Below are 12,763 nucleotides of genomic sequence, written 5' to 3' on the forward strand. Positions count from 1 at the left end.
AGAACGAGCACAAATGTGGATGGTTAGGCTAATGGAGCAAGGGGCTGATTCTGTGATAATAGATGAAGTTGATGCCACGAAGTTTTTAGGGTTAACTAATGATGTATATGTACAAAATGCCCTTCGGCGTTTAAGACGAACACCAGGAGTTGATAGAACTTTGGTTTCAGTTATTGCTGAAGGTCTCAGTGACCGTTTTACTAATGATGGATCATGGCAGGATGGAAGTTCATCCTGGGTAACTCTGCATCAAGCAATAAAAATATTAAAGGGGGAAGGGATGAAAGTAGCTATTGAGCTGCAAAGCCCTGAACTTTATATGCAACAGCCTCTAATTCCAGTAATGAGAAACAAATTGTTAGAAGGCTGTCCTGTACCCTGGAAACCATACATTATCCCACTGTTAGTGTCTAATGCGGGGGCTCCCATTGAAGAGATCATAGAGAGATTGCAGCAACTTGGTGACCTTCCAGGCCTTCCCCCCACCGATAAGCCAGCTGATCATGAAAATAGGCGGGACAATAATGAGAGCCGGAGAGGACGGGAAGGGGGAAAAGGGGAACGAAGTAAGTTATTTCAGGATTTACTTAAGAAAGGTGTTCCCAAAGAGGATATTGATGGGCAGCCAACAGAAACCTTACGTAGGTTAGCCCGAAAACACCAAATCAGAACTGCACAGGAAGAACAGTTGTATCCTTGGGCCGAGGTGCAGGAGACAGTCAGTCGATTCCGAAACCCAAGATCAGAAATTTTAGAAGTTGAGCCAAGAAAGGTCAGTGCTCCTCTGTGCGAGGAGCATTATAAACTTGAATAGGGGTGTGGCCAAGCCCCAGTGCAGTCCCCCGCTGTTTGCCGTGTTCGTAAGGATCAACGACCGTATACCACTTGTACAATACATTGGTCCACTAAGAACAAGCAAACTGTGCTAGCATTAGTTGACACTGGGGCGGAGGTCTCTATTATTCACGGCAATCCTAACAAACATAAGGGGGACCCAGCACCTATATGGGGTCTTGGGGAACAAGCAGTTTTGGGACGTATGCTTGAAATAACATTACAGATAGCAGATCATCCACCAAAACCTTACAGAGTAATGGTAGCAAGAATATTTGAATACATCATAGGGATTGATGTTATTAGAGGAATAGACTTATGGATTGACAACACACTGTGGTCATTTGGGTCCACGCGGTGGCGTATTCGAGCAATTCAAGTGGGGAAGATACAGGAAGAGGCAAACATTCCCATTTGTACACAGATTGTTAATCTTAAACAGTACAAAATTCCAGGTGGGGATGAGGAAATTCAGACAACAATCCAAGAATTACTTGAGGCACAAGTAGTGAGGTACACTCATTCTCCATTTAACTCTCCCATATGGCCTGTGAGAAAATCAGATGGGTCATGGCGAATGACCGTAGATTACAGAGGAGTTAACAAAGTCACTCCACCAATTACATCTGCTGTACCCGCTGTTACAGACTTGGTTCATGAAATTCAAAAGCACCCAGGTGATTGGTATGCAGTAATAGATGTGGCTAATGCCTTTTTCACCATTCCTATACCACAAGCAGCACAAGATCAATTTGCTTTTACTTGGAAGGGTATTCAGTACACCTTCACACGACTTCCACAGGGATACAAACACAGTCCAACCTATTGTCATCAGGCCATACATCGAACTCTGAAGCAGCTTCCAAATTTGAACCCCTCAGTCCAAATAGTCCAGTATGTAGATGACATACTAATTCATGGCAATACAGAACATGAGACAGGTGAAGCCCTCGAGAAAGTAGTGGACACACTGAAAAAAGATGGGTGGGCTGTCAACCCTAAAAAGATACAGGGGCCAGCTACAAGTGTAAAGTATCTAGGAATAACCTGGCATGCTGGAAAACAGGAAGTACCAGAACAGATAAGGCAGGCCATAAAGGAATGGCCAGTACCCACAACTAAACGAGAAACACAGCAATTTCTGGGAGCTGTTGGGTTTTGGCGGTCATACTTACCAGGGTTAGCTATTTTATTGAAACCTCTGTACAAAGTTACAAGGAAAAAGGCTGCGTTTGAATGGGGTAGTGAGCAACAGACAGCATTTGAGGGAGCCAAAAATCTGATACAAGAGTACATGGAATTGCACCCCATTCAGGCAGGACCCATTGAATTACAAGTGTCAGTAGAACAAGATGTTGCCCTATGGAGTTTGTGGCAATTACAAGATGGGCGACGCAGGCCACTTGGATTTTGGTCCCGACGATTTCGGGGGGCGGAGGAAAAATATACTCCTTTCGAAAAGCAGTTAGCTGCTGTGTACTGGGGACTGCTAGACACAGAGGATCGGACAGCAGGACATGAGGTAATAGTTAGGACTCCATCTCCAGTAGTATCCTGGGCTCTAGGACCTACGGCAACTAATAAAATTGGTAGAGCACAAGAGCAGACAATAGTAAAAATGAGGTGGTACATTCAGGAACGAGCAAAAGCTGGAACTCGAAGCTTACACACACTGCATGAGCAAGTAAGCAGTAGTGTCGAGGATACCAGTCTTCAAGAAAAACAGCTTATGCAAAACATACAGCTAGGGAGGTGGGGAGTGCCATATGAAAATTTGTCAGATGAACAGAAACACAATGCCTGGTTCACAGATGGTGGTGGTACCCATCAAGGAAAGTGGACTGCAGTTGCAATCAATCCCGTGACAGGTACACGTCTGGTCACTACAGGGGAGTCAGGTGGTAGCCAACTAGCTGAATTAGTTGCAGTATGGCAGGCTTTGGAGGCAACACCTCCAAACACTATATGTTATGTGTACACTGATTCATGGGCCGTAGCTCAGGGGCTAGTTCATTGGTTACCTATTTGGGAAAAAGCGCAGTGGAAAATTGGAAGCAAAATAGTCTGGGGACGACAGTGGTGGGAGAAAATCTATGCCTTGCTGCAAAGCCGGGATGTATGGGTATATCATGTGGATGCTCACACCACTAACATCACTCCCACACATATTGGTAATCAATTAGCAGACAAACTTACTAAACAAGTAAGGACTGTAAACAGCAGTGAAGAAACAGCATTGGCACTGTGGGCCCATGAAAAAGCGGGGCATGGAGGAAGGGATGCTACTATTTACTGGGGAAAACAGAGAGGAGTACATTTATCTGCTACTATTGTGTCTGACGTGATACAGAAATGCTCAGTTTGTCAGACTATCAAACAGCAGGCATTAAAAGTAATTCCCCTAGGATCCTTGAAAAAGGGAACGAATAGTGCAGAGATATGGCAATTAGACTTTATCGGGCCATTACCTGAGCACCGAAGGCAGAGATATGTCTGTACCGCAGTAGATACATACTCTGGAGTTCTTGTAGCTATTCCCAGCCGGTATGCAAATGCATTCACCACTGTTAGAATGTTAGATACCATTGAGACTTATTATGGGACTCCAGTAGAAATACAGACAGATAATGGGTCACACTTTAAAAACCACCTGGTACAGAAATGGGCAGATGAGCGGCAAGTGCATTGGGTGTGGCACCTACCTTATCACCCTCAGGGGGCTGGACTGATTGAGCGTATGAATGGGTTGCTCAAACAACAACTGAAACGACTGGGAGAAGGAAAATTCACGCGGTGGGTGGATCACATAACAGAGGCAGTACGAGTTTTGAATAACCGAGCACTTACCCCCACCACAACTCCCTTGCTCCTAATGAAAAGAGAAACTCCCACAGTGTGTAAAGTAAATATTAATGCAAAGGTATCCTACCAAGCAGGTGATCAGTATGGTATAGTGGGTGGAGCTACAGTTTTGGAGCTCAGCAACAAAACTTCACACAGTTATGGGCCACAAGAAGTTAAGTGGGAGCGACCTGATTGTCAGCTAACGGCTCCATCAGTACCTCTTGTGAAATTACTTGCTTTGACTCCACGAGCAGTAACTAAAGGGTTAACATTGTTAAATCCAGTACAAGAGGGTCATAAGCCAGTGTTGCTGGGTATTAAAAACACTGCTAACCATACTGTCGTGTTACACCCTGGCCCACTCTGTTCGTTAGTATATGTTGCATCCATACCTCCAACACCCTCTGTGGCAGTTGGGGGTATAGGACACAGAGTGTGGTATACCCCTCCAGGACAGAGTCCTGTAGCAGCTGAAATTATTGCTACTGACCAGTCACATGCTGTTACTGTTGCAGTGCCTGGAAATCCTGAATGGCTCCGAGTGCCGTTAGAACAGCTGCGACGACGGGACTAAATATTAAAGGGGGGGGGGGGGGGGAGGCCCCCTAACTGTTTCTTTTTCTGTTTTTATTGTAGATATCAGCTATGCTTTGCGTCTTTGCTGACTTCTGTTTCGGATGTCAATGTGTGGACCACCTTGGCCAACGTGACGAAGACGGATGTGATATGTGTGTCCATGGCAACTCCCACGAGTCCTTTTCGCACCTGTCTAGTCGGAGTACCTATTGATAACTACCGGTGGGGAACTCTCTATAATGAGACCGTGTTAGCAAACTGCACACATCCAGGAACTCAGCAGCCTCTTTGGTGGTGCCAGGCATCGTGGCGAGCTAAAAGCGGAAAGGACGCTACTTGGTATATTAAGTCTTTAACATACATGCATGATTTTCCTGCTTTACCCATTCAACCACAAGAGCTGGACATTTTAGGGACATTAACTGCAACTCGATGCTTCTACCTAAACTATACGTCAAGTACCAAGGTTAATGAAGGAGGAGTTGACATTTTTCCTAGAGATATTTACAAGAACGCATCAGCTTGGTGCAATAAGACTCTGCAAAAACAATTTATTCCTGGATCTGATGCAATAGGTCTCCCAAATGATCTGTTTCTCATTTGTGGACAAAGAGCGTGGAAAGGTATTCCGGGAAAGGCTGTAGGAGGCCCTTGTACCTTTGGACAATTAACCTTTTTTCATCCTCGCAGCGTAACCTTGCCTAAACTAAGAAGACGCAGACGTGGCACACGGCGGTTTACTCCGGACTGTAACTCTGATGTAGAGTTTTGGAATAAAGCTGAAAGAATAACTGCTAGTATAATATCTCAGATAGGGACTGCTCATGCTTTAGCTTCTCTAAATAAACTAGGATGCTGGTTGGCTAAAGAAGCTAACGCTACTTCTGCTGCTTTGAGTGCATTGCTCACAGATGTAGACTCTGTTAGACATGCAAGTTTACAAAATAGAGCTGCTATTGATTTTTTGTTGTTAGCCCAGGGACATGGCTGTCAAGATTTTGAGGGCATGTGCTGCATGAATTTAAGTGATCATTCTGAATCTGTTCATGCTAGCATCCAGAAATTAAAAGCCCTTACTCAACAATTACATGTTCATGATGAATGGAACCTCTTTGGTGAATGGAAATGGGGATGGCCCTGGTTACGAAGAGCGTTAATAGGCTTGTCAATAGTTGGATGTATAATAACATGCATATTGTGTATGATTCCCTGTATACTGACATGTGTACGTCGAATGATAAACACCAGGCTAAATGCATTACAATCTCGAGTAGTTCGTTATCACCCTCTTGCTACCATTGATCACGCGGTGGTATGTAAGGGGGATATTTTTGAATTAGATGATCAATGGAGCATAGAGGCGTGAGAACGAAGTCATATTAGGATGTGAAACTAGCTAGAGTATGGTACAATGTAACTTATGGCAGAAGCTAATTGTAAGGTCCATTGTGCTTTTCAACAAGTCAGCTTGTAAGGTCCATTGTGCTTTTTAGCAAGTCAGCCTGATATCCCCTATTATCAGAGCTGAGTTCTTCCTTGGTTTTGCTACATATTGCAAGATAGATACATCTACCCTTGAAACACAATGGTAGAGGTCATACATAGGGGTGAGAAAGATGATGATGGGAGGAAGATTATGTGGGCAGGGGTCGCTCGCCCCTTGCCCTACAAGTAGGGCATGCGCAGACTGTTGCCATGAGGTAATGATCAGGCGGTGTTTGGCTGCCACTCAGGCATCACCTTATACTACGTACTGGCCCTACGTAGTGTAATGTGGAACTGATAAAAATGGGGTGTCGGAACTGCTGAGTTGAGCGATACTCATCCTACCACCGAGACTGTGTTGCTCCGCGGGGACGCCCGCTAAGCATGGGTACCGACCAGCTGCTGCAGATCCTGACAGCCCTGGCCTGTCTGTGTGGGTAAGCACAGTTTATTGATAGGAAGCAACTGAGAGAACAAACTTTTTAATATCCTTTTAGTGTTCCTTTAATTCCCCTTTTATGTTTATAGTATTTTTTCCTTTAGTTTCCCTTTTTACTAACCAATATCGTGTTATCCATAATATTGTGTTAAGATCCTTTTTTGGTATCCCTTTTTCACTAGTTAATACTGTATTAAATGCTGTTCGTAGTATTTGTTTTAATGCCACCCGATAAGATAGTTATTTTGTATCCTTTTTTTCCTTTTTAGTTTTTAATTCCTCTTGCTAAGTTTATTACTATTATTATTCTCACTGTAATAAAAGATATTTTGTGTGCTTGAGTATTTTTTGGCACTTGTCTTTATTCCGGACATGTATCCGAACGTACTGCTACACTGTCTGCCAGATTTCATTGGCTGTTATGCCCCTGGGATTAACCCCTTCCTTAGCCAGCATTGGGGTAATTCGCTGGCAGTCAGAGCATGACATAATTATGTCTCTGACCTGGTTTATTGTAATTTGGAATTGTCTCTTTAATGAACGTGCATTTTGGTGGAAGAACTGGTGTGAGAGTTTAGCCTGTTCCAGAATTTTGGGAACTGTAGTTACCATAGCGGTTGCATCAGCTTTTTGATTGTCCTCTGCTATGGGTCCTGGAAGTTCTGTGTGTGATCGAGTGTGCATTATGTAAAAATCAAATTTTCTGTGGTTGATAAGAAACCATATGGTACGAATTTCTGTGAATAAGTGAGGATTAGTGACACCTCGAAGGAAGGAGGCTTCGAGACGTGAGACCAACCCTGCTGCATAGTGAGAATCTGTGACAACATTCATAGGTTGATCATGGAACAATTCAAATGCCATGCGGATAGCTGCGAGTTCTAAAACCTGTACAGAACCTTGGTCCAAGGTTTGTACCTTATTGTCCCATTGTCCTGTGGCAGGGTTCTTCCATGTCACGACGGCTTTTTTCGATCGTCCAGACGCATCAGTGAAGACTGTGACTCCATTTACTGGTCGTAGTTTGCAGCGACGCGTGGTCATCAGGGGTAGATTTCCTATTTCCGCCCAGAGTTTATGTTTCAGGAAGTGAATGGAAATATTACCGTTGAAGTCCGCTAATGCAGTCTGAAACCCAGCGTCCTCTGCAAGAAGCCAGTCTAAGTTGTCTTTTGTGGCTGGAATGTAGATCGTCTCAGGATCCCTTCCATCCATCTCCTGCAGACGTCCTCTACCTTTCATAATGAGCTTAGCAAGCATGTCATTAATGGTCCAAACAGTCTTAGGTGGAGAGTGGGGAAGAAATAACCATTCTAGAATTCTCAAAGGGTCGGATTCTGCCTGATCCCGTTGGAAAAGGACAGCAAAAGGTTGGAACTTGCTGGATATGATGGCGAGGCGAATGTGCAGGTCAGGGTGTCATCGTCTGCTTTGCCTGTTTTTGACAGCTTGGGAGCATACTTCCAGAGCTTGTTTTGCTTCTGGGGTTAGGGATCGAATAGATGTGAGAGTTGGGTCACCTTTAAGTAGCTGGAAGAGGGGGTGCAATTCCTCTGTTGTGATCCCCAAGACAGGCCTCAGCCAGTTAATGGCTCCTAAAAGCCGTTGCAAATCATTCAGGGTCATAGTGTCCGTTACTTTGAAAGTCAGTGGTCGTGGCATGATTTCCTGTTGAGTGATCCTCCATCCGAGGTAGGTCCAAGGTTGGGTGCGTTGAATTTTTTCTGGGGCAAGCTGCAGACCTGCTTTTTGGATGGTGTCTGTTAAGGCAGTCAAGGTGGATTGTAGTTCGGTCCCGTGTTTTGCTGCTATCAGGATGTCATCTATATAATGATAGATGATGGCTGAAGGGTGGAGTTTTCGAACAGGGTGTATGATGTTGGCTACCACTGTTTGACAAATCATCGGGCTGTTTTTCATGCCCTGAGGCAGTACTGTCCAGTGGTATCTTTGCATGGGTTCCGCATGATTGTAGGCTGGAACTGAAAAGGCGAAGCGGGGTGCATCTTCTGGATGTAAAAAGATTGTGAAAAAACAATCTTTCAAATCTATTACTACCCATCCCGCAGGTAGCATGGCAGGGGAAGGAAGTCCTGGTTGCAGCGTTCCCATTGGCTCGATGGCTGCATTAATTGTTCTGAGGTCTTGTAGTAAACGCCATTTGCCGCTCTTCTTGGGTATGCAAAACACCAGAGTGTTCCATGGGCTAGAAGTTGGTACTATATGTCCAGCGTTTAGTTGTTCCTGTACAAGGTCTAGCAGGTGACTTAGCCGTTCCCTCTTCAAGGGTCATTGGTCCTCCCATATCGGGTTGTCTGTCTTCCATTTTAGTTTGATAAGTTCATGGAACGGCTGACCAATGACCCTTACTGAAAAACCTGATTGTTTGCTGTTGCTATCTGTACAGTGGTACCAAATTGCCCGAGGACATCCCTTCCCCACAAGGTACACGGAATGGGAGCTATGAAGGGTGCAATCCTAGCAGTCTGTCCCTCAGGTCCCAATACCGTACGCAGATGCTTATTCTGTCTAGGTCTTTGCATACCCCCCACCCCCAAGATGGTTGAGGCGGGGAACACAGTGGGCCATTCTGATGGCCACTCAGAGTCTTTAATTATAGACACATCTGCTCCTGTATCCACTAAACCCTTAAATTTACGCCCATCAATATGACATGTCATCATGGGTTGGGAGGCAGAGATCGACTTGGCCCAGAAGATCTGTTGGGGATTTGTGCCTGCAAATGCCTCAGTACTCTTATTACCCTTTTGTGTGGAGAAAGTGTTATAGAAAGGAATTAATTGGGCTAAGTGCTGCCCTTTTGGTATATAACAAGGCGATACAGGTGTCCAGGCCATAATTTGCATTTCATTATGAAAATCGGGATCAATTTCTCTGGGTAAAATGAATATACCCATCATGGTAGTTGGTGAGCACCCAATTAGTAAGGCATGCATTCCTGCCTTCAGAGGTCCCCAGACTCCAGTGGGTATCAAAACCACTGCAGTAGATGTTAGAACTATTGGTTCTCTGGAGACCAGGTCCAGCCCAGTGCTGCCTGAGGTGGCGGCGAGCAAATTGCTGGCATGTTGTTTGAAGCCGTATTTGTTTGGTTGGTCAGGGTGCACGGCTTCGCACCCTGTCTCCCGTTTCCCTGCGGTTTAGTCCCCCCTTTTATACCACCTCGGAACTTGCAGTCACTAGCCCAGTGTTTTCCTTTGCCACATCGAGGGCAGTATCCTGGGGGTTTTTTAGTGCAGTGTCTTTTAATGTGATCAGTTGCTCCGCATCAGAAGCAACCGCCTTTTTCCTTTTCCCCTTCGGGTACATGCAGTTTGGCTGCTAATGCTGTGGCTAGTGAGTCTGTGTGGTGATTGACTGACCCGACATCCTGGCAAGCTCGGACCAATTCAGCTAATGTGCACTGGTCGCGTTTGGGGATCGACTGCAGGGCCCTTCGACAGTCAGAGTTGGCATTTTCATAGGCGAACTGCTTGAAGAGCATCTCTCTCGCCTCGTCATTGTCTATTTGTCTCTCTAAGGAAGCCTGCAGTCGATCCAGAAACTTGGGGTAAGGTTCAGTGGACCCTTGGAAGACTTTAGAAAAGGATAGGTTAGAGTCTTTGTCTATGCATGGAAGCTTTCGCACTGTTCTCAATACAAGTTTTGCGATTACTTCGTATATATCTCGGGGGTAATCTATTTGGGACTCGGGCTTTGAATATGCCCCCTCCCCGACTAATTGAGCATAAGTCATTCTCGTTTGAGCGTTAGTTTGGTCATTAATATAAGCCTTACAGCTTTCTCTAAAGTCTGTGAGCCATACACTAAATGAGCATGCATTAACCACTTTCAAATCACCCACACGAGATGCTTCCTCCCTGCATTTATCCCATAAACCTATGGAGGGACCTCTACTCAATCCTGAAGCTGTTTCTCCTTCTGTGTCCTCTATAGACTCGCTGTCCATTTGTCCATCATAGTCATTCTCCTCCCTTCCCGGCAAAACGCCTGAACCTGGGGGTGGTGGCTTCACTTCCGGCGCACGGCAGGGGCAACATGGCGGTGCCTCCGGTGCCACTCTCCTTCTGCACATTGACTGTGCAACCGCCGTGTAACGGTCACCCCGTAACGGTCCAGGGGTAGACGCTGCTCTGTAACAGTCCTCGGCTCCAGCAGCACTACTTGCTGCTCTGTATGGTATGGTCTCAACTGCAGCCATGGGCGCTGGCATAAAGCCAGCATCGCCCCCCGCTGCCATGCTCATGCTGCCAGCCCCCAAGACATGCTCCTTCACACCACACGCTGCCACTGCACTGTTCCCCCCAAGGGCTCCCCCTCCCCCCCATCCCCCCTGACCAACGTGCATTCTCCCCCTGCCCCACTCGGTCGGTGGGGGGGCTGGGGTTGAAGGGGGGGGGTTGAGGGGAAAGGAGTAAGGAGGGGGGAAGTCCACTCTCCCGGGTGCATTTGCCTTTCTGTAGTGCTTATTCAAGGCTATCATAATGTCTTTCCATGTAGCCAAATTCTTGAGGGTGTCTGTTTTTCCCTCACTGGCTTTTTCAATAATTTTGTTCCCTATTTTCCTCCAAGTTGACACTTGACAAGGTTCAGTCAGAGGTAATGCAATTTCATGCAACGAAATCCAATATAACAAGTCCCATAACTTACTTTCTTCTACGGTTACACTCTGTTCTTGTAAAAGTTGAGAGATAGCTTCAGCTGTTTGTTTGATTTTTGGAGTATTTCCCTCCTGACGGGTAAACCACCCTCCCATATTCGCCAATTTTTGGTTACCTCTGTGCTGAAGCTCTGTTGTCCTTTCTTCTGGTCCTTTCTTCTTCCTTTTTTGTTCCTTTTTGCAGAGGTAACCCAATGCGCTGAATTCTTTCTTTTCTTCCTTTTGGTTTTGGCGATATGGACACCCCCGGACAGGTTCCCCATAGCTTCTGCTCCTGGTTGCCGGTAACCTGCTGAAGTCCCTTATCAGACGACCATTTGAGGTGCTGTTCAAGGCACGAACCCCACTCAAACACAAACAAGAGCCAGAGCAGAATTACCGTTTATTCAAACTGCCTAGGTTTAAATACCACGCCTGAACATGTCACGTGACCCTCTAACCAATGACAATCAAATATTGTCTGAGAACCCGGGAGACCACAACTCCCATGGTTCATTGCTGCATTCTTCCTGCCACAAAATGCTTGCACAGCATCTCTCTGGCTTCATTGTATTCAATTTGCTTGTTCAGAGTCCACTGCAGCTGGTCCAAACATCTTAAATTTGTATAACTTTGTAACTCTTTACTGTTGGATAGGTAATCAATTTGATCAGCAGTGAGAATGTTTTCCATAGCTTTTAGGGCTTGCCTGGTTATCTCTCTATGGTATTTTGATTGTGAATCTAAATTACAATTTGCTTTCCCGCCTGATTGATGTGCCGTGGTGTCTGTTTGTCGGTATTTAATATGAACAGAGCAATTTTTCTGGAAATCAGCTAATCAGACCGTATATTGGGTGTCACTGAGAACTAGTTTTATCAGTTCTTTCCAGTCATATGTGGTGAGGGGATAGGTGTGACTCAATGCCTCCAAATATTTAAAAATATTGGTTAAGGACAGACCAGAACCTCTTATCAATTGCCTCAGGTTCTCTGTGGCCTCATACAAGGCCTGACTCTGAGGGGGATGGCTTTGGCTCATATCGTCTGGGCATGCCTGAATAATATTCAGGTTTTCCATTCGAAACCCCCTGTCCAGACATTGCTCCCACATGTTAGCTGACTTCTCCCCCTGTGCCCTATTGATCCCTCCCTTTGGAACCATGTTTGGCTCTTTCTCCCCCTCCTTCTCCCCTTCCTTCTCCCCCTCCCCCCATTTCTCCCATTCCTCCCATCCCTCCCCCCTTGTGGTCTCGGTAAAACCGGTTCCCTGTGGGGGGATGGTGGGCGGTGGGTAGGGGGCGGGGTTGGCTCCTTGGCCGGAAAAAAAAGGTTGGAGTTCAGTCTGTGTGTGGGGGAGGAAAATGGCTGCGGCCATGGCTGCCCACGTGGTCGCTGTTCATTCGCAGCGAAAGGGGGTGAATACATTAAGTTATTCTCCCCATCACTGTAACAGGACTGCCTTGTGTTGACCCGGGGGTCGGAAGTTCGCATGGCAATGTCTGTCCCTTCACAGCGACTCGTTTTACTTGGCTCTCGTGTGTCCCGGTATGATCCCTGAGTTTGTATTACCATGTTGTGCTGTGCTTGCTCTCAGCAAAGTGTGTGGTGGGTGGGTGTGGGCTGTTTTGTTCTTCCCTGTGTGCCTCGTGCAGGCAGAGTTTATCAGAGTAAACTGCTTTATGTTGTAAAGTTTGCAAAACGCTAGAGTCTGAATTTTGCTTCAATGTATCATGAGGTTTCTATGGAAAGCGGGCGTCTTATGTTACCTTATCTCGAGCGGCTGGGAGCACACGTTCTGAGTCCTTTTGTAGCAATTTGGGCTAACTTGCAGTCTTTTTTCTGCGGCTTTGGGGGGTCCGGCTTCTCCGTCTGCGGTGCGGGGGTTGCGTTGTGCTACTCCGGCAGCGTGGGCGGTTCTGCGCG

At 46.1% G+C, this 12,763-nt stretch overlaps 1 protein-coding gene across 1 annotated transcript; it reads right to left on the minus strand.

The window, feature by feature from the left end:
* Positions 1 to 931: 931 nt before the first annotated feature.
* Positions 932 to 11,037, minus strand: LOC127464994 (uncharacterized). The gene is made up of 3 exons (XM_051775472.1): positions 10,091 to 11,037; positions 9,562 to 9,826; positions 932 to 974 (listed from the first exon to the last, which is right to left on the minus strand). Exons 1-3 carry the CDS (start codon positions 10,953 to 10,955, stop codon positions 932 to 934), a joined length of 1,173 nt encoding a protein of 390 aa, XP_051631432.1. The 5' UTR covers positions 10,956 to 11,037.
* Between the last annotated feature and the right edge of the window lie 1,726 nt (positions 11,038 to 12,763).

The sequence above is a fragment of the Manacus candei genome, unplaced genomic scaffold, assembly GCF_025592945.1.
Source record: "Manacus candei isolate 608988 ecotype Guabito, Panama unplaced genomic scaffold, ASM2559294v1 h1tg000301l, whole genome shotgun sequence".
In the NCBI taxonomy this organism is placed as follows: Eukaryota; Metazoa; Chordata; class Aves; order Passeriformes; family Pipridae; genus Manacus; species Manacus candei.